The 24472-nt window shown below is 33.2% G+C and overlaps 1 protein-coding gene across 1 annotated transcript in view; it reads left to right on the forward strand.

The window, feature by feature from the left end:
* Positions 1–24472, forward strand: part of ADAMTS6 (ADAM metallopeptidase with thrombospondin type 1 motif, 6) — a 217283-nt gene that overhangs the window by 96376 nt on the left and 96435 nt on the right. The window contains exons 9-10 of the mRNA XM_004678267.1: positions 6124–6270; positions 14742–14883. Coding sequence (XP_004678324.1) covers positions 6124–6270; positions 14742–14883 — 289 coding nt within the window. The remainder of the gene's footprint in view (positions 1–6123; positions 6271–14741; positions 14884–24472) is intronic.

Consider the following 24472-nt stretch of genomic DNA (forward strand, 5'->3'; position numbering starts at 1 on the left):
TATATATATATATATATATATTTCACTTGAATTGCATATCTTTGGATGATTTGACTTCTCTGGACTATTTGTGAACAATTTGTAGAAGATTTATGCTGGGTGTGGTCCAAAGCTACCTTTAAGCAGGAGTAATTAATGATATAGAGAATTGCATGAGGTTCAAGTTTTGAACCCTGTATCTCTTTGTGAAACTGCTAGCAAAGTCAAATCTCTTGCCTTTCCTCACTAACAGAATGCTTCTTCAAATAATGTTTGTGTGGCTCCCCTCTTAACTCAGTCTACTCTTTATCTGGCAGCAAGATAAGATATATATTCCAGCAGTATGCACCATTAGTCCAGTTCATAAGGACATATTATTTTTGCCCCTCAGATTGTTGTACTTTGGAGAAATATGCTCTGATTCTTTTAGCTCAGATCCTCAGTTATTATCCTCTCTGTCTTTCTGCATTCATCTTTTGACTTTTCAGAACTCATACAATATGAAATTATATTTTAAGGTTTTAGAATTTTTCTACTTTTCATTAGATGGAGAGTTTTTTCCCTTGTGACTTTTGGAGACTATCTTAGGACAATGGGGAAAGCATTTTACTCAACAATGTAGAAATAAGAAACGTCCTTTAAACTTTTAAGATAGGAGTAGAAATAATTAGAAGTGAGAAGGGAAATTTCTGGCCTTTGACATATCTACTAGGAGACCTAGTTACAAATCTTCATTACTTTATGGGAAACAATATAAGAAACCTATTTTGTCTTTATAGACAAAATTGAGAATTTGTGTTTCATATTTTGAAATTTAAAACTTACTTTAAGGACTTCACTTTTTAGGATTGCTTTACTTGCCATAATTGATTATGTTATCCTAATCAACTGTAAATTTTTCTCATTGCATATGAAATTAGATTTTACTCTACTCATGAGCTAGTAAGTCAGGTAATTATTGTTGCCTAGATGCTAACAAGACACTCCTGGGTCAGAGACAACAGATTTCATTACACACAGCAAGCAGCCTGAACATAAGCATATTCCTTTGGGGCCTCTGGGACCCAAACCCCATGGGGAAACACAGTATGTTCCAGATAAATGTTGCACATGGAGTGGGTTTGCATCAGAATTGAGAAACATTGCGCTTGGTGAATCTATCATTTTCCTAACAAGTAGTGAGTGGAGCTGCTCTTTGTCTATGGAGAATTTTACCTGTTTCTCCAGTTATCCTGAGAAAGTAGCCTGAGTAAAGAAAGAGCAAGCAATCCAGTCAGCAGACTTGGCATACCCAGCAAGATATTGGTAATCACAAGAGATCAAAAGAAGACTCTCAACACGCCTCTTTCTCTCTTAAAACCCAGCACATAAAAGCAACCATGCAGGTGTTCTCGTAGTGAGATTCACATATCAGGATGGGTCCCAGGTTCCCTAAACACTCTTTTCTTTTTTGAAAAACTTTATTTTTTTGAAACTCAAGATCTATCAATCAAGCTATCGATCGATCAATAACTTAGCAACTATTTATACACCCTGAGTTCTTGGCCCAATATAATTATCCACCACATGTATGAACATCTTGTTTAACATATATAATATGTCTTATGTTCCCATTTCCTACTCTCATTTCTCCATCCTCACTGACAGCTATTTTTATAGATTTGTTTTGTATATTTGAAGTCATATGTATCCTTGTAAAATATTAGAGCTTATTTTGTGAATGTATGTGTTTATTTTTTTTTAAAGATTTATTTATTTATGTACACAGAATTGAGGAGCAGGGGTAGTGAGAGGCTTCACCAAAGACAGAGTGGGGAGCAGAACAGGCAGATCGATGAAGTACACTGCTGAGGGGAGCAGCGGGCGGGTCAGGAGAGGTCTGCCTCGCCATGTCACCTCCGGGGCAGGCGGGGATGGAACTCATGCTGAAGTGGCTTTAGCTTCTCAGTGCTGTGCTTTAACCCACTGTGTCACCAGGGAGGGCCCTGTATGTGTTTATTTTTAAAAAATTGACATTGGTGTGATTTCAGACTTACCAAAAAAATTATACCATTAGAGAGATCTCCCATGTTTCCTTTACCTAGATTCAAAATTTACTAATATTTTGCAAAATTTGCTTTGTCTCTCTGTCTTTCTCTCTATATATACATATAAATATATTTTGGTCTGCTGTTTGAAAGTAAATTTTAATATTTTAGTCCCTATCCTTAAATATTTCAGCCTGCATTTCCTAAATAGAAAAATTAATTTCTTCTATAACCATGGTATAATTATCAAATCAGGACTTTTGATATTTAACTATTATCTATGAGATATTATCTAATAGATATATTCAGATTTTATCATAGTGCTACCAATGTCCTTTATCACTTTCCCTCTATCTAGTTTCCATTACTTTTAGTTACTATGTATTTGAAAAATTTATTTTCATTACCTAGTAGCAGATAACTAGATTGTTTTCAACTCCTTGCTATCACAAATAATCCTGTCATACACATTTCCTTTTGAGTTTTGCTGGAATATATATCCAAAGATAGGATTGCTGAATCTAAATGTACTTGCCTACTTAATTTGACTAAGTACTGCTAAATTACTCTCACCACAGCTGCCGTGACCACACTACAATTACTGGGCTTTAAGATCTCTGCATCACTGCCAACACATAGTCCTAATTTTTGCCAGTAGGATGGCTATAAAGTGGATCTTGTTTCTCTGTTCACTAATTTGTTTCACTTCTTTCAGCAAACTCTTTAGGGATAGCATTTCCTCATAAGGGAAACTGTCTTCAAAAAGACAAATATATTTCATTCTCACCTGATCAGTCTATCATATGATCAGCTGATCATGAGCGGCAATTGTAAACACCCTTTTTGCTGTCACTATACTATTTGACATTGGCTCATTAATAACTGGGCTTTCTTAAGTTTGAAATATAAGCTGCAAAAATATACATTCACTTAGATAACTGAAACCTAAATCTTTGAGACAGACAACTAAACCTGACACCTAAACTATAAAGATTCTTAGTAAAAAAGAAAGTAGGATTGCCACTGCTGGATACTTGAGTTCATTACTTTTCAAATCTTTTTCCTCATATAATTTTGAAATAATTTTTAAACTATGTACTCCATTACACATTTGTTAGTTGGGATGTAAATTTTTATTTTATTCCCAAATTATTACAAAAAATGTAATTTCTGGGGTATTGCAAATGTTAGCATATAAAAATAAAAATTATTATATAACTTTTTAAAATTTTTTATTAATTTGTTAATTGCATATAATTGGGGAGTACAAATTAACACCTCCAGGCGTATACATATGCTTTATTTACGTTCAACCAAATACTTTTTTAAAATACATACACTTGAACTTAAATAGCATAGATAATTTAGTAAAAGTGTATGTAATTTTTCTCTCCTTTAACTCAACATCAGTTTCTCTTTTCCCTTCCAGAATATTATCCTAATAAATATTTTGATGTTTCTTACTAAATTTTTAAAATAAAATTTTATGCTTAAGCATAGTTTAAATTATATCACACATCTAAAATATTGCTATTATAAAGTATGCAAATTCTAATCACCTTAAGAAAATTTCTTGTGATGATAAGAAAATTTTTTCCTGAATTGCATGTTTATAACGTAACCTCTACTAGTAAGTGACTGATCAGAAAAGCATATATCTATTACATATTAGTGAATAATCAAGAGAAAGGTAAAAGTTATTAGAGGAAACATAGGTGTATTTTTGAAGTAATGAATTTACCTCTGAATGGCAGGACATGTTTTTGAGTACAATTTATTTTGCTTGATTAAATGAGAAAGCTGAATAAAATTGTTTCAGGTAAGTAAGTAGATGAGGTGAAAGGAGCTTATTATCACTTAATTCTGTGAACTCCTTTTCAATTATTTGTCAAAATTTAACCATTACAATCTATCGTCAAAAAATGTTTAGCATACAATTGCTATTAATTTAATAATTCCTCTGTAACTTGATTGAAAGTAGGAAACTACCTGATATGTTCTTCTGTCTCCTAAACATGTCTCATATCTAATCCCACCTCTATTTATTGCCCTACTCAGATCAACAATGTAATGATCTTATGGGATCATTATGAGAGCTGTTCTCCCTTGCCCCATGCTCTTTCTGCTGCAGTGTCTCTTCTGTAGAACTACTGTAATAACTGCCAAAAATATAAACACTGTATTCTACTCTGAAGTTTTCAGTTGCTCTTACTTACAAATCTTTGATGACTCTACCCAGCCAAAAGTATTAATACTTTTACTTTAATTTATTATTTTATAATTACCTGTTCTCAACTCCTTTCCAATTTTTTCTTTGCAACTATCTCATTGTCATATAAATTACTTATTTCCTTGAACACATACCACGGTACATTTACTAGAATGTCACAATGGAGACAGAACTATTTTTTGTTGTTGTTGTTGTTATTGCCTAAACAACTGGCTACCTGTGAAGAAAAGGCACTCATGTGCAGTGTTGTGACTTATCACTGGGATTTTTTTTTTAATATAAGAGTTTATTTTTACATCATTTTGTACATTTTTTTTCCATCTCAGTTGTAATCCCCCTGGGTTTCCCGTCACCGAGTCATCCATGTGCCATCACCATAATCCTGTGCACTTCCCTCCCCCGACCTGGTTTTTGGTACAATTCCCCACTCCATGCCCACAAAATGTCTTTTGTGTATGGCTGTTTATTATTCTTATTATTTTCTCGCCTGGTCCATTATACTCCTGATATGAGTGAGACCGTCCGGTATTTTTCTTTTTCGTTCTGGCTTATCTCCATCCAACTTGCTGCAAAAGACATTTGTTTCTCTTTTTTGGTTGCTGAGTAATATTCCATTGTGTATAAGTACCACATCTTTTTAATCCAGTCACCTACTTTTGGGCATTTGGGTTGCTTTCATGTTTTTCCAGTTGTAAATAAAGCAGCAATAAACATGGGGGTGCAGGTATCTTTTTGAATCTGTGTTTTGTGTCTTTTGGGTAGATACCTAGGAGTGGGATTGCTGAGTCGTAGGGAAGCTCCATGTTTAGCAGTTTGAGGAACCTCCAATCAGTTTTCCATAGTGGTTGTACTCGTTGGCATTCCCACCAGCAGTGCAGGAGAGTTCCTTTTTCTCCCACATCCTGGCCACCATTTGTTGTTGGTAGTTGTTTGAAGATGTGCCATTCTCACTGTGGTAAGGTGGTATCTCATTGTGGTTTTAATTTGCATCTCCCTTATTACGAGTGATGTTGAACATTTTTTCATATGTTTGTTGGCCATCTGCATTTCCTCTTTGGTGAAGTGTCTTTTTAGCTCTTCTGCCCATTTTTTGATGGGGCTGTTTATTTTTGTTGAGTTTTGTCAGTTCCCTATATATTTTGTGATCAATCCTTTAACACTAGTTTTGTGTGAGAAAATTTTTTTCCCAATTAGTGGGCTGTCTGTTTTTTGTAATGTCTCTTTTGCTGTACAGAAGCTCTTTAACTTGATGTAGTCCCATCTATTTATCCTTGCCTTCACTATTGTTGCACTGGGATATTTTTTTAGATCAAATTTATAACGCTAAGCTCTAGGACACAAGAGAAATGGACCAAGAAAAACCTTGAAAAATGAAGGGAGGCCATGGTAAAGGAAAATCATATACCCTTAATCTTTAAATATTTCAAGATTTTTTAAAAGCACTGATATGCACAGCCATAAAAATTAAATGTGTATTTAATTCTCCTTTATCCATGTGAATAAGGAAAAGAACTTCTGTGTTTGATCTATACCTAGAACTCAGTAGACAATTCTACTAACGATTTTAACATTTACTAACTGTGTGAGATTTAATAGGTTATCTTCTATATAATATGAGAGTCAATATATATTTATGGTCAAGGTAAGATTGAATCATGTGAGATAACATTTCACAGTATAAGATAGTTTTAAAGATTTTAAACATATAGCATTCATTTATTCCATAGTATCCTTAACATTAATCCTATGTTCCTTAGAGGATCAGGTCTATCTTCATGGAAAACATATGTTGATAATTCTATCAAATAGGAAATAAAGGATGTATTTGTTTTATTTTCTATCTTACTTTTTTCTTTTGTGTTTCCTATGTTTCTTCTTTTAAAACAGTTTTGGTATGAACCATGATGGAATTGGAAATTCTTGCGGGACGAAAGGTCATGAAGCAGCAAAGCTTATGGCCGCTCACATTACTGCAAATACCAATCCATTTTCCTGGTCCGCCTGCAGTCGAGATTATATCACCAGTTTTCTAGAGTAAGTAATCTCTGGAGAGTGAGATCAATTCTTACAGAAACCACTGATAGAAGTCTATTATGTAGTAGCTCAGGCTTTGCTTAATGAATAACTTTTATGGGACCCAGTGATTTCAGGCAGTTCCTCAAACAGTTTAATATATCATTGTAGCAATTTTGTTTCCCATAGAACATGTACTTCATGAATAGGTTATAAGAACTAGAGCAAGGATATAAGAAGGTTTGGAAATGTATTAGAAATGTTGAGTAAATGGGATCAGTGTCAGAAAGAATTTAGATTTACTTAATTTTGTAGATAATAGCCAGTCATTAATTGACTATATATTTTATTTTGTTGGTGGAAAGACTGAATTTGATAGGCATGCTTAAGTATCTAATAGTAATGAACAACAACAACAAAAACTCAAACATCCAGGAAATGAAAATGGAAAAATATAAATTTGCATCTGAAAACTTAAGTAGCTTTTTTTTTAAATAGTTTGGAAACTTCTTTGATGGTTCTTTTATGTATATCCTAGGATCTGTATTTAAATGTTACTTATATACATGAGCTGTTATGCAAAGGAGATGGTCTATATCTCACCTGCCTAGGCTTCAGAATTGGACGCTGGGAACAGATAGACTTAGGTTTTAGTTTCTGTCTTTAAAACCTCAGACATGTTATCTAAACTTTTGCATCTTCAGTGACTTCATTTGTTAAATAAGTAAATACTTACATATCAGGTTGATATCTATGTAATTGTATAGAATGCTATGGTGTATATAAAACACTTGCTAGATATTCATTCAGCAGTAAATATATTAAGTAATGTAGTTGTAAACTTTGTTACTTATCATTACTTTTAACTATCTTGGACCTTTTTTTCTTGGGAATTAGAGATAAAATGCTGTGATAAGAGTTATACAGGAAGAAAGTCAAACAACAAAAATTCTTCTTAAAATTTTCTATGTTCAAAGTTCACATTAATATGATTAGAGCATACATTTTTAAGATTTAGATATTTTCTATGCATAACAATACATATTAAAATTTTGTTTTATATTTTCAGATTATATCCTGAAAATTTATAATTACATATTTTTTTAAAGCCCAAGCAAGAGGTTTTACTTTACTTAGTACAATGTTTTTGTTTTTTTGTTTTTTTTAAGATTTATTTATTTATGCATACAGAACTGGGATACAGAGGTGTGGAGGGTGAGAGGGTTCACCAGAGACAGAGTGGGGAGCAGAACAGGCAGATCAATGAAGTACACTGCTGAGGGTAGCAGCAGATGGGTCAGAAGAGGTCTGGCACACCATGTGGGTCAGTGACCTGGCCAGGGATTGAACTCATGCTGCAGTGGCTTCGGAGAGCTTCATAATGTGGTGCTTTAACCCATTCCGCCACCAGGGAGAGCCCATAATGCTTTTTTCAGTCATCAAAAGGTGAATGTTTTGAGTGGACTCTTTTGAATTAATTAATATTATTACCCAGTTGAAGGAAGTGGAAGTTTGTTTCAGAAAGTAGTTTTTCTGAATAACCATACTATAAGCTGCTAAGAAATTTTAATATTATGAGTGGATAATTATACCATACTTGTCTAGTGCCAAAACTAGGTAGAGGGCTAGAAAGATAGGTCACAGAGACTTTGTGTTAATTTATACTTTTTGGTAGGTTTTAGAAGCAAGCATTATCAGTATTATTTTCCATGATGTTTTTTAAATGAGATCATTATACCTTATTTTAAACATTGTTCAAGATCTACTCTTCCTAGAAATCAAGCCAGAACTGGAATTTCTCCTTTCATTTTTCTCATGTTTTTATCATGGACTCTTCTGTGTCTGTCACCAGAAACTTAAATGGTCAAATAGGCCTTGTGCATTTTCCAGGGCTTCCCTCCTTTTCTTTTAATCCAAAGTATCATGCTCTGTCTTCTTTATGCTGTCTGTATGGCATATCCCATTTGTTAGGACTATCTCTATATCCTAAATTCAAGTATCAGATTTGATGTCTTACCAGACCCTCATAGTTGAAAACATTTTAAGAAAGGGAATCCCTAATTTGTCATCAGATACAATTAAGAAATCACCACTGGTTTGATGAGAGATGTAAAAGTATTACTAATTCCAATAAAGTGTTCTATAGAATTAGTTTTAAAAAATCAACCCAAAAAGCAGTTTTTAGCCGTACTACCTCTTTGTGTTTGTATATGTAGGCACATTAGTGTCAAACAATTTCTAACGGATTTATTTATTCTGTTTCTTACGAATAGTTTTCTGTTGTGCTTCCTCATTGGAATGCTCACAAGGAAAGCCATTAGTAAAAGATAGATATGAAAGATAATGGACAGAGATTTGGGAAGTTAACTTTTTCCTCCTTCATAACAACAAAACAACTCTGATATAATCTAACCAAAGAATTGTTAAACACAGGGCCTTTAAAACGTCAGTTCACTGGAGCACAAAGACATCATAGCAACTTTCTTGAATTTCTTTGTTCCTTTTTGTTAGTACAGTAGACTTAATTGTTCCAACAGCCATGTGTGAAACTTTTAGAAAAATCGAGTGATATCTAGATCAGCAATTAAGGTTACATTTATGTTTTACAGTAGGCTTAAAAAGACTCATTACGTTTTTTTGGTCGCTCTTCTCAAGAAAATTCTTGAAAGATAAATTGTTTGGGACGGCAGCCTAGCCAGCAAAATGCACACCTTCTCTACTCAGTGAGTGTACAGGGCTGATGGTGGATTTTAACCATGACCTTTCTATGGTTTATAGAGATTCACTATTCACTATGTTCAACTGAAAATTCCATGGCCTTTAAATGCCAATCGAATTAAAAAGTCTCTCGTGTCAATTCTGAAACACTAGGTACTATTGATCAATCAGGAGATGGTGTTTACCAACTCCCAATATTTTTTTTCAGATTTCTTAAACTCGGTGATTCAATAAGTGGTTCATGAATCGCCCAGAAGCCGTCCTGATTAAATAATAAAGAACCCATTTCCGTTAAAATGGACGTGTTATGCCAGCTTCTGATGTTTTCGACGACGGCTTTGCAGGTAGTGTCCTTCCTATCTGCCTGCGGGACTTTATTTATTTATTTATTGAGAAAATAGAGAAAGATGAACCTGGTATTACGGCTCACACTCATTGATGACTATGGGCTAATTCACCAGGCAGCGGAAGGCAGTCACAAATAATTTAAGTCAGGTTTTCAAACATTTCCCACTACTTATTAGTAGTATGAAGTAATTTCATCTAGTTTTCAAAAGTTTCGGGGACTACATAAATAATTTTTGCTCTATTTAAATAAAAGTTTGGTAACTTGTTTGAATTGTCAGAGATTCATAGCAAAATTTACTATCACTACAAATTAAATATAGACTAGTAATTTTTTTTTTAAGATTTATTTATTTGTGCTTACAGAACTGGGGTACAGGCCAGAGGTTCAGGGGTGGCGACAGGCTTCACCAGAGACAGAGTGGGGAGCAGAACAGGCAGATCCACGAAGTACACTGCTGAGGGGAGCAGCAGGCAGGTCAGGAGAGGCCTGCCACACAATGTGATCATCTCCAGGGCAGGCGGGAATCGAACTCATGCGGAAGTGGCTTTAGCTTCTCAGTGCTGTGCTTTAACCCGCTGTGCCATCAGGGAGGGCCCTAGACTAGTAATTTTTAAGAAAGGATGGAATAGCTGAAGAAGAGAAGCAATAGTATGGTTGAACGTGAATTAGGTAGTTACAGGAGAAGTGATATAAGATGAACAGGATATATCTTCTGTAACAATTACTTTTGAAAGTTAATGTAAGTAATCTATTAGATAGAAAAGAATTTAAAGGTGGGAAGTCTTATTTTATATAAACTCAATAAGCATCTTAGAAAAATATGTTTCTCCTCCATTTATTGGATATATTTTGGAAACGTCATTTAAATCCATCAGTATCTTTGATAAGCTGTCATTAACAGAGAAATGGGGAACAATAACTGAATAAACTATTACCAGTGTAGTGTTTTTGTACTGGATGCCTCCTGTTCACTTGTACTCAAGTACCTCTGGCAAAAGAGAAGGTAATGTGTTATTAATTTTGCAAGACAGGTAGAGTAGTTTATGAAAACATAGATGATACCAACTTAATTCATTTTTTTGCTTAATTTCAATATATTAAACAATATTGTGGGGAAGAAAGCCAGTGACCTTAAATATTAACTTTTTGTTGTTGTTGTTAAGAGACTGTTAAGATATACCGAAAAGATTGTACAGAAAGATTTATAATTTAGATTGACCCACTATGTTGTAAACTGAGGTCTATACTTTATAGTATAGTCCTTATGTGAAAAATAAATCTAAAATTACAATTAAGAGTATGTCCTCATGTGTCTGGAAAGAAAGCCAAGAGTGCATATTTTACATAGGGTCTATAAATTTTAGTATTCAACTTTGGCTCATGTTGCTTTTCAAGGATAATTTTTGAGCTATGTAAATAAGACTCCTCTAAATTAAAAAAGATTATTACGTAAAATACAACTTTACTATCATGCTATAATGATTTCTGAAATATACTTTGATTATACTAAGAACTGTATAACTGAAGAAAAAGTATGCTTTCAAGCTAATATATTTTGCCTTGTTTTAAAAACATATACAAAAATAGAGGCTATTTGCTATAGATCTATCTTGCTTTAGATATTAATCAGAATTGGGCTGTTAATGTAAAATATATGCTATTATGAAAATAAACATAGGTCTACTTTTTTATGAATTCCATTTTGCTCTGCCTGAGTATATCTAACAACATTAATTTATAATGACATCTCATGGATGAAAACTACCAAGTATTCTTCATTTTATTTATTGATGAGTGAAGTTTATGTTTTCTGAGTAGAAAAGTACACCAAGGCACAAACCATCTATTTATAGGTGGGTTTTTTACAAGTATTTTAAAATGCAATCAAAGTAAGAAAAAGTATATTTAAAAGGGAAAACAGACGCTTGAGGTGTTTGATAGAAAATTTAAGAAGGTTTATATATAAGATTGCTGTTATTATGTTGATAATAGTAACACAAATAACACTGCTCAGGATTAAAAGAATTGTATGATTACTTTGATTAGCTGGAACACTCAGTTAAGTAAAAATTATTCATAACATCTATTTTGTTAAAAGGAGACAGTTATATAAGACAATAACTCATCTAGTTTTCTTAAGAAAAAGAAAATTATTTGTACTAGGAAATATAGGAAAATTATTTGAACTAGGAACATTGTGCAAAATGCTAATATCAGCATAATTTGCAACTTCCAGAAATTGAAACTAATCCAAATGATTCTTAGTAGGAGAAAGGAAAAGTAATTGTAGCATGGTCTTAGGTAGAATATTAAAGAACTATCAAAAACAAACAGAATACAGTTACACATATCAGATCATGAATGATCTGATCTTTCAAATATGAGCAAAAGAATAGTCACCAAAGAATATCATTATGACTCTATTTATAGAATCTAAAAATGTGTGAATAAATAATTAGGAGATGAATAATTATTAAGAAACAAAGAAACGAATGTTTTAAAGAAGATTAGTTACTTTGGGAGAGGAAAGTTGAGGGGCATGATTGGGACTGAGTTTTTGGGAATTGCCTAAGAAGAAATGAAAGTCACATTCAGAATTAAACATCTATCATGTCTTCTACTTTCTATTACATGCATTTGTGATATTTCAAATTATAATTGATGGCTCAGGTATGGAATTAACCAAGACTATTAATTTCCAAGAATTAATTGATAATTATTATTTATGTCCTATAGATTTAACTTGAGAGTAGCAAAACATTAGTAGACAATTTTTAGAAGCATTATACAAATTTTTTTTCTGTTGTTGCTTAATCCTCAGTTAAGAATTAAAATATGAAAGCTACTCCATTCCCCAAATACAAGATATTATAGGAGGAAAATATATAGTACATTTGCTCCCTGAAATGTAAAAACACTGTAAATCAATCATGTAGACGACAACATACTTGTTTTCTTGTTGTTAATAATAGTAGGTAAGAAATCTGACTTATTGATAATTTCTGCAAATGTAGCCAAAACTATTTGAAAATGTTTTGTTGATTCCTTATACTTCATACATGAAGTACATGTTCATTTTGAAAAAGATCTAGGTGACTTGATTATTGCTAATATTTTACTTAGTAGGGTATTTTTTTCTTCTTTAAAAATATACTGAAAAAATAGACCAAGACTCATTTAGATATTTAGTTTGACGAGACTGATAAAAAATGAAAGATAAAGTAAGTGCTCCCAAAGAATTAAAACAAAATAAACCTGTAGAAATAATTTTCTCCTAAAAACTTCAGCCATGGATGACTACAGTGCTTGTCAATTTTTGTTGTCTGAAGTCCCTGTAATGGTCATCTAATTTTTTTTTTAAATAATGTTTGAAAGAATGATAAAAAGACCATCAATATCTGGGAATCAGAACTTCTAATGAAATAATTACTCTTGCTTCCACTTGGGTTAACAGTTTTCAGTTTGCTATCAGGAAACATTTTTCCTCCCTGGGGATATCTATTCTTAAACTCTTTTGTGGGCCTGCACGTTTTTTAAAAAAGCTTAAGTTATATATAACAACTTTTAATAGATTTTGAATTGCTGTCACTTAGGTAAATATATCCCATACGTTCTTTTTTATGTTGTTGGCAAGTATTTTTACCTATAGGATTCTGTACTTAATTACTTCAATATACAGTTTTAAAACTTTTCCATTGACTTATAGCTTGATACTTATAGCTTGATCTAACTGGGTATTTCATTTTTATTACATTTCTAACTAATTTCTTAAATAATTTTATAATTTTGTTGTAGGTAGAGGTGGATGATATTTTGGAAGGAAAATTAAAGGATTAAACTGTTAATCATATCACAAACACTTTGCATATCAGAATGGTTTTCTTTCATAGTAATATTCAAGTTTGATGTCTTATTAAACTCAATATTAAAATTTTATAGAACTGTATTTGCTCAAAATTCATATACCTAGGTAGATTAAAGATGTTTTACATAATAAAAATTTTAAAACTTGCTATTTTAAAAATTCATCTAGCAATAATATTTCTTACTGAAGTCCATGAAAATTTCTAAAAGGTCATTAAACAAAAACTGAAGTTTTGGTTTTGAAAACTAGTAAGTTGGATGAAAATAGTTCTTTTCTACTAGTTAGGTACCTTGAGCAGTGACAAGTGAAATGATTGTAATAGCAAATTGTAATCATTCATCTATAATTACTACCACATATAATGCTATCTCAATATTTTTATTGATAACAAAATGAATCAAGGAAAAGAAAAGGTGCACAGGAGGTAGCACCTTTTGGGTCTTTGAATCTACTACTATATAAATAGCATGGCTCAGTTTTTTAAAGGCATTGATCTGATTCTGTGCAACTAGACATTTTTATGCATTGTTCTTTCTTAGTTATCTATAAATGAAAATTGTACTATCCTCAGTAATAGTTTAGAAACTTCTACTTGTGAAATTATTTTCCTTTGGCAAAGTGGATGGAAAAGATTTGGAAAAAAAAACACAAGTGCTGGCACAATTGACAGGAATGTTGGAAAAAATTTTTAAATGTTGGCATAGGAATTCTTTAAAAAATCTAACTTACTCACATGTGAAATGAAAGTAAAAAAGCATCTGTCCTATTTTATGCACACTGACTAAATAAAAATGAACAATTATATTTAGTAAAGTATAAAACTCTTTAAACTTAGGTATTCTGTCTGGCTTTTGGCGATCTTTATGTTATTTGTTCCACTGAATTAAAATATTATGTTTGAGTGCAAGCATACTTTGAAAAGCAGAAATTATAGAGAAGAGAACATTCTCTTTTCCAACTCTGATGACCCAGATGAAATATGAAATTTCTGAGAGACTAAACACTTCTAATATACTTGAGAGGAGAACTTTGGATCTTGGCCTTATCTGTCATTCAGCCCATTTATTATTGAAATATTTCAAGAGTCTTTGGACATGTCTTACCACAGCATCTATTGTTCTTCCCAAGGTGCAAGTATATAGATTAGGTCTTTAAGGATTATGACCACAATTTAAAATTTTTTCCATATTTTATGTTTTTAATTCTGCTACCAGATGTGGTTACATTTTCACTGAAAATAAACAGGAAGCTTAGCACAAAGTGAAATTCTGCTTTTGTTCCCTTCGAAATTAGTTTAAATCAATGTTTTAAAGGCCAACATGACATTTTGAGATTGTTGCCTTAAATGCTTTTATTGTGTCTTGTGCTGGAAAAAAAATGTTGGAACTGTTATTCAGTTTTCAGCAAGGCTATTCTATTTTGTCATTTGGTTATTTATTACTAGAATGTGTTGTTTTCCATGTATTGTTATTAAAACTAAGAACTCAACTCATGGGTTCATACTTGTAATTTAAATAGTTCATAGTGTACCTAATTTCTTTGATCCTTTATGTTGAACAGTTCAGGCCGTGGTACTTGCCTTGATAATGAGCCTCCCAAGCGTGACTTTCTTTATCCAGCTGTGGCCCCAGGTCAGGTGTATGATGCCGATGAGCAATGCCGTTTCCAGTATGGAGCAACATCCCGCCAATGTAAATATGGGGTAAGAAGTCTTGATTTTTTTGATCACTTATCTGTGTCCTTTCATGATGTGTGTTGCGATAGAATTTTGATGACGATAGTCTGCCTCTAGTAGCATCAGGAATGTAAATAGGGCCTTTTGGTGTTCTTTTTCTGACTTCATTTCTTCTATGGTTGAACAATCCTGAATTAAACAAATTTTGAAAGTCTTGTAAGGAATGCAAGTAGAATTTTAATTGTTTTACTCTTTAAGTTCTGAGTTTATGATGTTGACTTTAGTTTCTCCTTTGAAATGTGGTGTTTTGAAATATCCCTCCTTTCTGGTACCCTAATAATGGGTTAAGGGCATTTTTACTTTGACTAGTAACTTTAATTCACATTTTCTAGTACTGAGTTATTTTAATTGCTTCATCCATTGTTCACATTTTAATACAACCAAGTTGGGGGCAAAATGACATTAACCCAAATATTGAAAAGCAAAAAGAGGAAAGTTTTATTAAAAAAAAAAAAAAAGACCCTGGGTCCTCCCTGGTGGCGCAGCAGGTTAAAGCACAGCACTGAGAAGCTAAAGCCACTTCCGCATGAGTTCGATCCCCACCTGCCCCAGAGGTGACCACATGGCGTGACAGACCTCTCCTGACCCGCCCGTTGCTCCCTTCAGCAGTGTACTTCATCGATCCGCCTGTTCTGCTCCCCACTCTTCTCTGGTGAAGCCTCTCGCCACCCCTGAGCGTCTGGCCTGTACCCCAGTTCTGTATGCACAAATAAATAAAAAATCTTAAAAAAAAAAACCCAACAAAACATAGCTATTAGTTGACTTTTCATGTTTGCCTTAAAAAGTTTCAATGTCCCTTTCAGAAAAAATATATAAAAATTTCTTCTTAGGTTTCAGTGTCAAGTACAAGGACATGTTCACAGAGGGTACACAATACAATCATCTTGAATGAAAGAATAATATTTTTAAATGCTGCCAAATATTTTCAGGTTTAAAAATATGTTTGAAGATTTAGTTTCTATGCAAATAGTTTTTAAAAATCACAGTAAATGGAATTCAGTTTCAAGACATTAAAATTAAACCAATATACACATTGTACTACACGAGTTATCCTCTTGGGTACAGTAGAAAGGAAAGTGATTTTTAAAATATTCGTTGGGTGAAAAATATATTATTATTCATGGTAGGCTTTGGCAGTGTATTTTATTCATTGAATTTAAAGATTGTGTACAATCATCTGTACATCTAGAGCACTGTAAGACTTTGGCTTTTCTTGTCTTGCTGTAAAGAATCTTTTATTTTATTTCTGCATGCTTTTAAATTTTCTTTTCCTTTTTTAAATAGAAATATAATTGACATATAACATATTATAGTTTTAGGTACAGAAAGTAATGATTTAATATTTTTTGTATACATTGTGAAATGATCAGTACCACAAGTCTAATTCATATCTGTCATCATACAGCTATAAAAATTGTGTTAAAAACTTTTAAGATTTGGCCCTCCCTGGTGGCGCAGCGGGTTGAAGCGCTGCACTGAGGCTGAAGCCACTTCCGCATGAGTTCGGTTCCCGCCTGCCCCAGAGGTGACCACATGGCGTGGCAGACCTCTCCTGGCCCGCCCGCTGCTCCCCTCAGCAGTGTACTTTGTCGATCTGCCTGTTCTGCTCCCCACTCTGTCTCTGGTGAAACCTCTCACCCTCCGCATCTCTGGCCTGTACCCCAGTTCTGTATGAATAAATAAATAAATCTTTAAAAAAAAAAACTTTTAAGATTTACTGTTAGAACTTTTTAGTTTTTTTCTTTCTTGAGTTGTGTTTTCCCTTAGAAATTCAGTCACAATTTAACCAAAGCCTCTATATATTTGTAGCTTAGTACGTTGAAATTAATGATCAAATGAGATTGCAGATTTTCTGTTAGGTTTTTCTTATCTATGCTCTCTCATTTCCTTATTAGCACATAAAATAGTTCATTTACCTTTTAGTTTTTCTATTAGAAATTGACTTAACTTAATATTTACTCTACTAAATAATTTATATGGAGGCAATTTTTTATCTTGAAAAAATCTGACCTGATTGTCATATCTGTATATCTGTGTATCTCATTCATTTCACTACAGTTGACTTGAACGGCTATAGTAATAACTTTAGAATTGTATATTTCAGAAATAGCCAGCTTTTATATTCTGTTTCTTTAATGGGTTATGTTTATAAAGATTTTTGTAATAGATATAAAGTAAAATTGGGAAAAACAATAGCATCTTATATAATTTCCTGTAGTTAATTATGAATCTTTTCACTATCATTGCAGCAAGATGCTTCCTTTGATTTAATAAAATGCTATATACATATTGACATTACCATAAAGGTACAATAAATTCTTCACAGTATTTCCCATCTCTTAAACTTTTGCCTGAAAATTCAGGTTTATATAATGGACAGCATAAATCCTACATATCCAGTAAAAAACCTAGTTTTGAATGATTCTACATACTTATTTAGAAAACAATAAAACCTTTCAAGTCAAGGGTTCAGTCAGGTACAAATCTTGCTTCAAATGGTGGCCGAAAAGAAAAACAAGTTAGCTCTAGTTGAGATGGTTGCCTACTGTAGCTGGTGAAGATGAACACTAAACTCTAACATTGCAGATGCACCAGGCACTGTTAAATTTATTATTATTATTATTATTATTATCATTTTAAATATTTTTTTATTTGTTCATACAGAACTGTGGTACAGGCCAGAGGCTCAGGGGCGGTGAGAGGCTTCACCAGAGACAGAGTGGGGAGCAGAACAGGCAGATCGACAAAGTACACTGCCGAGGGGAGCAGCGGGCGGGTCAGGAGAGGTCTGCCGCGCCATGTGGTCACCTCTGGGGCAGGTGGGGATCGAACTCATGCGGAAGTGGCGTTAGCTTCTTTAACCCGCTGCGGCACCAGGGAGGGCCCACCGTTACCTTTTTTAGTCAGAGGGACTTATAGTGTTGAATCAGTATCAGAAAATAGTTCCTCTTTCAAGTAGCAGATACCTTATGAAAATTTTAAACAACAAAATGATCCGCAATAGTGATCAGTTTCCATCTCTTCTTTGGTCATCCTTTGGTGACTGCTGGGATTATCAGCATTGTCCTTTATGAGAATCATGCCAGGATTCTTTGTGAGTTCATTGATGTCTATGTTAGTTGCATTTAAGACACTACATGAAAAATTGCCTTTTATATTTTACTCCAAGACAAAATTTACAACTGTTACCTTTTATATCCTCTATACTTCTAGGTATTTCTCAATTCCAATAGAAGTAGTGAAGAGAATATAATGACTTGACACAGCAAGACAAAATAGTATAGTGGCAGTATGGAGTGAGGTATTTGTACAATGTAGGAACATAAATGATACAAAGTTTGTGGTATTTACATACTGCCTCTTAATGAAGAATTTCAGTCTTTTGATTTACTATAGTTATTTTATAGTATTTTAAAGACGGGGAATATAAAAATACAGAATGTGATTTACCTATCCTAAGATAAAAAATAAAAATCGATCTAAATCTGTTAATTCCATTTTCTACCATCTATAGTAAATATGTTAATCAAATAAAGATAGCAGATTTAGAAGATTTGTTTTGTTTTAGGAGAGTTTATGGATTTTATTACATGATACTACTTTCTAAATATTTCCTTAAAACTATATCTCCTTTTTCTTTCTTTTTTATTTTTTGCTAGTGATGTAATCAGCTTATATTTTCTCCAGTTTTATTTTTAAAGTTATGAATTATTTAGTGTCTGAAACCTTGAATCAGATTTGACTTTTATTTCTCTTAAATATAAAAAAGTAGGTACCTCTTTAAGTACAAGTAAAGACAGGCAATTTGCAAAACAAGATCCCTGATAGCTATGTTTCTAGGTTACTAAATAGTATTTGATGCATTATGGATGAAATTTATTTCAAATAAAACAGTATTCATTTGTCCAAAAATTGTTTCTTTGACTATTTAGAGGTAAATTGCTCCTTATAATGCTCTACAGATACTATTATCCTGCTCATCTTCCACTTTTCATTAGGCTCCGCTTTCTCAGTAAAGGGAAGTATTAATACTAGATCAACAAAAAACAGTTTACAATAACACTGTTTAATCTTAGGAAGGAAGTAATGCGCCAATGTATAATATGGGACTGTAGAGGATTTTTGATAATGTTTAAACTTAGGAAGAAAGAAAGTAATGAACCTATGTATAATATGAGCTGTGGATGATTTTTTGACTGCTTTTCAAAAAGGGCAAATTCAGGTTCAAATACAGACATAGCTTTGTATTTCATTATTTTTTTCCACTTTAAAATAATATCTCAAACATGTAATAGTTAGGTATAGCTTAACAATATCTGACACATATTTACTTGTACTATCAAAAGTTATTGTCCCAATGACTTTTTTTAAAAAAAAAATTAGAAAAAAATAATACTGAAATTCAAAAGACCCTGATCAGCTAGTGCAATTTTGAAGAAGTTCAAAGCTGGAAGCATCACTCTTCTTGATTTTAAAATATATTGCACAAAGGTATAGTAGTGAAAATAGTAAAATCAACATAGATTTATACTTACAGAACAGAATAGGGAGTCCAGAAATAAACCCATACATATCTGATCAATGGATCTATGTGCAGAGTACCAGGAATAGACAACGAAGAATAGAAAATGTCTTCAATAAATGATAGTGGGAAAACTGGGTGGCCACATGCAAAAGCATGAAGGTGGACCCTTATCGCACACCACATGTGAAAATGAACTAAAAATTGACGTTAGACTTAAAACCATAAAACTCTTGGAAAAATTATAGGGAAAAAAGGGGTGACATGGTGTTGAGTATGATTTCTTGGATATGATACTGCAGACAGAGGTAGTAAAAGTAAAAATAGATAAGAGGGACTGTTGAACTAAAATGCTGCAACATGTAAAGGAAACAGTCAACAAAATGAAAAGGCAATTTACTGGATTGGAGAAAACATTTGCAAACTATATAATTAATAAAAAGCTGAAACTCAAAATATGTAAGGATTCCCCATACCTCTCAAAAAAAACAAGCAAACAAACTCCAAATGACTCAATTTAGAAATGGGTGAAGAACCTGAGTAGACATTTCTCAAAAGAAGACATACAGGTGACCAGCTGGTATTTGAAAAAGTGTTCAACATTTAATCATCAGGAAAATGCAAATCAAATCACAACAAGATGTCATCTCATACCTGTTAGGATGGCTATTTTTTTAAATGAAAAATGATAACAAATGTAGGAAAGATATAAAGAAAATGAGCCATTGTACACAATTGGTGGTAATGTACATTGTTGCAACCACTGTCAAAAAATATGGAAATTCTTCAATAGAATTAAGATTAAAACTACCATATGATTTGGTAATCCCACTTTGTATATCCAAAAGAACTGAAATCAGGATCTCAAAGAGATATGTTCTCTCGTGTTCATTGTAATATTATTCATAGTAGCTAAGGTATTCATTTAGACTAAATGTCCATTGGCATGTAAATAAAGAAAATGTAGTTTAAAGTGAAATATTATTGAGACACAGGAAAGAAAAAAAATCCTGTCATTTGTAATAATATGGATGCACCTGGAAAACATAATGCTGGTTGAAAAAAGGAAGGCATATAGGATAAGTCACTGCTGCCAACTGGGGAGAGGGTCAAAATGAGTGATGTTAGGCAAATGGTACAAAGCTCAGCTTTGCAAGATGAATGGGTCTTATAGGTCCATTCAACCCTAGTTAATACTTTATTATTATACTGAAAAATTTGCCAAGAGAGCAGATCCTCTGTTGAGCACTCTTACCATACTTAAATAAATAACGGAGGAAACTTTGGAAGTGATTGATATGTTTATGGCATAGTTTGTGGTGATGATTTCATGAATGTATACCTGGCTCCAAATCTATGACGTTGTACACATAAAAAATGTAGATTTTGTTGTCAGTCATGTTTCAATTGAATGGTGTGTGTGAGAGAGAGAATGAGGGGTAATTGATTATCTACAGATAAATTTTAGACCCAAGAAAACAGAAACATCATAGCTTTTCTTGTTGGGGAATTTTCACTATGCATGAAGTTTATCACTGTTCACATAGGCTTAAGAGTTAGAGTGTAGGTAGCACTCTTGCCCACCAGTGACTATGCAGGTGCCTTTTTTTCTTTCCTCTTTTCCTAATAAACCTGTCCTTTTAAAATTAAAAAAAAAAGTATCATATAAATATCTAATAGCATTTTTATACTAGTTATTGTACATTGCTAGTGCTTCTTTTAGTGCATATTTGAACAATGTTTTATTAGTGGATTATGTATTCCAAACCGTAAGTGAGAACAATGGTAACAGCATGATCTAATGCATGGTTTAATAATAAAATAGGCTATTTTTTTTATTTTATAACAGTTTATTTTTTACATCATTTTGTACATTTTTTTCCCATCTCAATTGTAATCCCCGCGGGTTTCCCATCACCAAGTCACCCGTGTGCCATCACCATAATCCAGTGCACTTCCCTCCCCACCCCCATCCCCTGATCCCATTCCCCACTCTATTCCCACAAAATGTCTCTGGTATATGGCTGTTATTTTTCTTGTTATTTTATTGCCTGGTCCACGATACTCCTGCTATGAGTGAAACTATCCGGTACTTTCTTTCTCTTTCTGGCTAATCTCACTAAGCATGATCTTTTCCAGCTCCATCCAACTTGCTGCAAAAGACATGTGTTTCTCTTTTTTGGTTGCTGAGTAATATTCCATTGTGTATAAGTACCACATCTTTTTAATCCAGTCACCTACTTTTGGGCATTTGGGTTGCTTTCATGTTTTTCCAGTTGTAAATAAAGCAGCAATAAACATGGGGGTGCAGGTATCTTTTTGAATCTGTGTTTTGTGTCTTTTGGGTAGATACCTAGGAGTGGGATTGCTGAGTCGTAGGGAAGCTCCATGTTTAGCAGTTTGAGGAACCTCCAACCAGTTTTCCATAGTGGTTGTACTCGTTGGCATTCCCACCAGCAGTGCAGGAGAGTTCCTTTTTCTCCCACATCCTGGCCAACATTTGTTGTTGGTAGTTGTTTGAAGATGTGCCTTTCTCACTGGGGTAAGGTGGTATCTCATTGTGGTTTTAATTTGCATCTCCCTTATTACGAGTGATGTTGAACATTTTTTCATATGCTTGTTGGCCATCTGCATTTCCTCTTTGGAGAAGTGTCTTCTGCCCAAAATAGGCTATTTTTAACAGAATATTTTAAATAATAACTCTGACCATTAACTATTATCTGAAATGGACTATCAGTTGTTCTATGCAGAATATTTTTTCAGCGAACAGTAGTACAGGCCAGAAGTGCAGGGGCATTGAGAGGACTCACCAGAGACAAAGTGAGGAACAGAACAGGCCGATGGACAAAGCACTCTGCTGAGGGGAGCAGCAGGCGGGTCAGGAGAGGTCTGCTGCGCCATATGGGTCTCCTCTGGGGTGGGAATTGGACTCCCACTGAGATAGCTTTAGCTTCTTAGTGCTGTTCTTTAACCCACTGCGCCACCAGTAAGGGCATTCTTTCGCTTTTTCATCTTACTTATTCAATGCTTTCCCACTAGGTCAGTTTTCTGTGAGGGTAGTTATTTTTCCTGTTTCATTCACTGCTTTATCCTGAACACTTGACGAGTGCCTGGCTCATGGTAGGTGCTCAAATATTTGTCTAATGGATGAACTGATAATTAGAATGAGAGTGTAAATAACATGAGAGCTGAAATTTCAACTCCCTTGTTCATTGCTATTTATATAGTGAGTACTAAAATAGTTGCTTCATAATAGGAGCTCAGAAAATACATATTGAATTAATGAATGAGAAGGATTATCTGGTGAAAGTACAGTGAGAAGAGGACTTTGGTAAAGAGCTGTATATTTAAAGAGCTGAGTGAGGGCCATTGTGGCTAAAGTTTTCGAAGTAAGTGCCATGTAAATGAAACAAGAAAAGAAGATAGGGGTTAAATCTGCACTGAATGGGCCATGGTAAAAAAAATCTAGGTTTTTATCTACTAGAGACAGGAAACTACTGTGGGCTTTTATGAATGAGCCAAGAGACCTTATTAATAAGTGCAGAAAATCACAGAATTTCTAATACACATTATGTCTTTGGAAACAAATGTAATTACATAATTGGGGGGAACCATACTGGAATATTGAATACTTGTAAAGTGAGCTATGTATGTCCCCCTCTCCTCTCTTACCTCTTCTCCTTAAAATACAACTACACAGAGTATTAAAGCAACTCTACCACTGATGATCCTCCCTTACAGTAATGCTCTTTCTTTTCTAGGAAACCAGGCCATACATAACTCAGATGAGATGAATAGAAGTATTATAATAAAGAAGTATATTAGTTCCACAACCTTAAGTTGACAGTGTCTCAGTATGTTGTGATGGAAATAAAACAAGCAGAAAAAAGATAACTTAATTTTTGAAAACTCAAAACTTTTCATTAATTTTTAATCTTTTCGAGGGAAATATTTTGTGGCAAGAGCTGTATGTTACTTAAGCAAAATTTTAAATTTTCCCTGTTACATATTTCATGCAAGTGATTAATGAAGAGAGTAACCTATAAAAGTTAAAAGTATCCTATTTGTCTCATGTTTAAGGAGTGAGGGATTTTAAGAAATTAACAGCAGAAATGAAAAATCAAAGTGAATATGTCTGTTTATATATAAAATGGATTTATTAATTTATACTAAGAAATACAATCATACAGTTTATATTTAGCCAACTCTACAGAAATCTGCATATTTTGTCAACTATAAGGAGATCTATTCAGTAGGCTGAATAGATATATAATATAATAAATATAATTATTTATTATAATGTATAGAATTAAATTTTAGACAGTATAAATTATTTTTATTAACATGTTAATTAGTAACTGTAATAATGATGCCATCAATGTAGATAGGCCTGAACTATATAACTCCTTACAGTCAGGGTAACCTTTAAAGATAAGATAGTTGAATTCTCTAATCAGAGTATCCTGTCCCTGGAGTGTACTTAATAAAGACTGACATATTTAGCTACTCAGACTCTAGTTTTTAATGTTTACATGCAAAATCCCTTTTGTTTACTTTTTTATCACTGCCAGTTAGCTAAGATTCAAGTCATGGTTGTTTTCTTATTGATAATAATTTTAATGAAGACTTTAGTTTTAGAGTATTTTGGCAAGCTACCCAATTTTTAATTTCTTTAAGAAATGGAGATAACATGGGAGAGGATAGTATTTAAATACTTAGAAGTACATATAAGGGAAGTTTAAAGAAATCGAATTTGAGTAGCCTGTAAAAAAAGAAGCTAAATCTTGGCTTCAAAACCAACTTCAGGCTTTGGAAAATTTATTATAGTTTGATTGCTGGTAACAAATTGTTCTCCTTTCCTACCAAGAACATAAAAAAAAAATAGTGGTCTTAATTTTTACAGCTGGAAGGTTGTAGATTAGGTAGTAGGAAGAGTTTCAAGTTATTAAATATTGGAATGTTCCACTAGGGAGATTGTAGAATCATTTTCCTTGGAGATTTTAAGGTGGTGTAAATATTCTGTAGTGTGGTTCA

This window comes from Condylura cristata, unplaced genomic scaffold (genome assembly GCF_000260355.1).
Source record: "Condylura cristata isolate star-nosed mole 26May11 unplaced genomic scaffold, ConCri1.0 scaffold00007, whole genome shotgun sequence".
Lineage (NCBI taxonomy): Eukaryota > Metazoa > Chordata > Mammalia > Eulipotyphla > Talpidae > Condylura > Condylura cristata.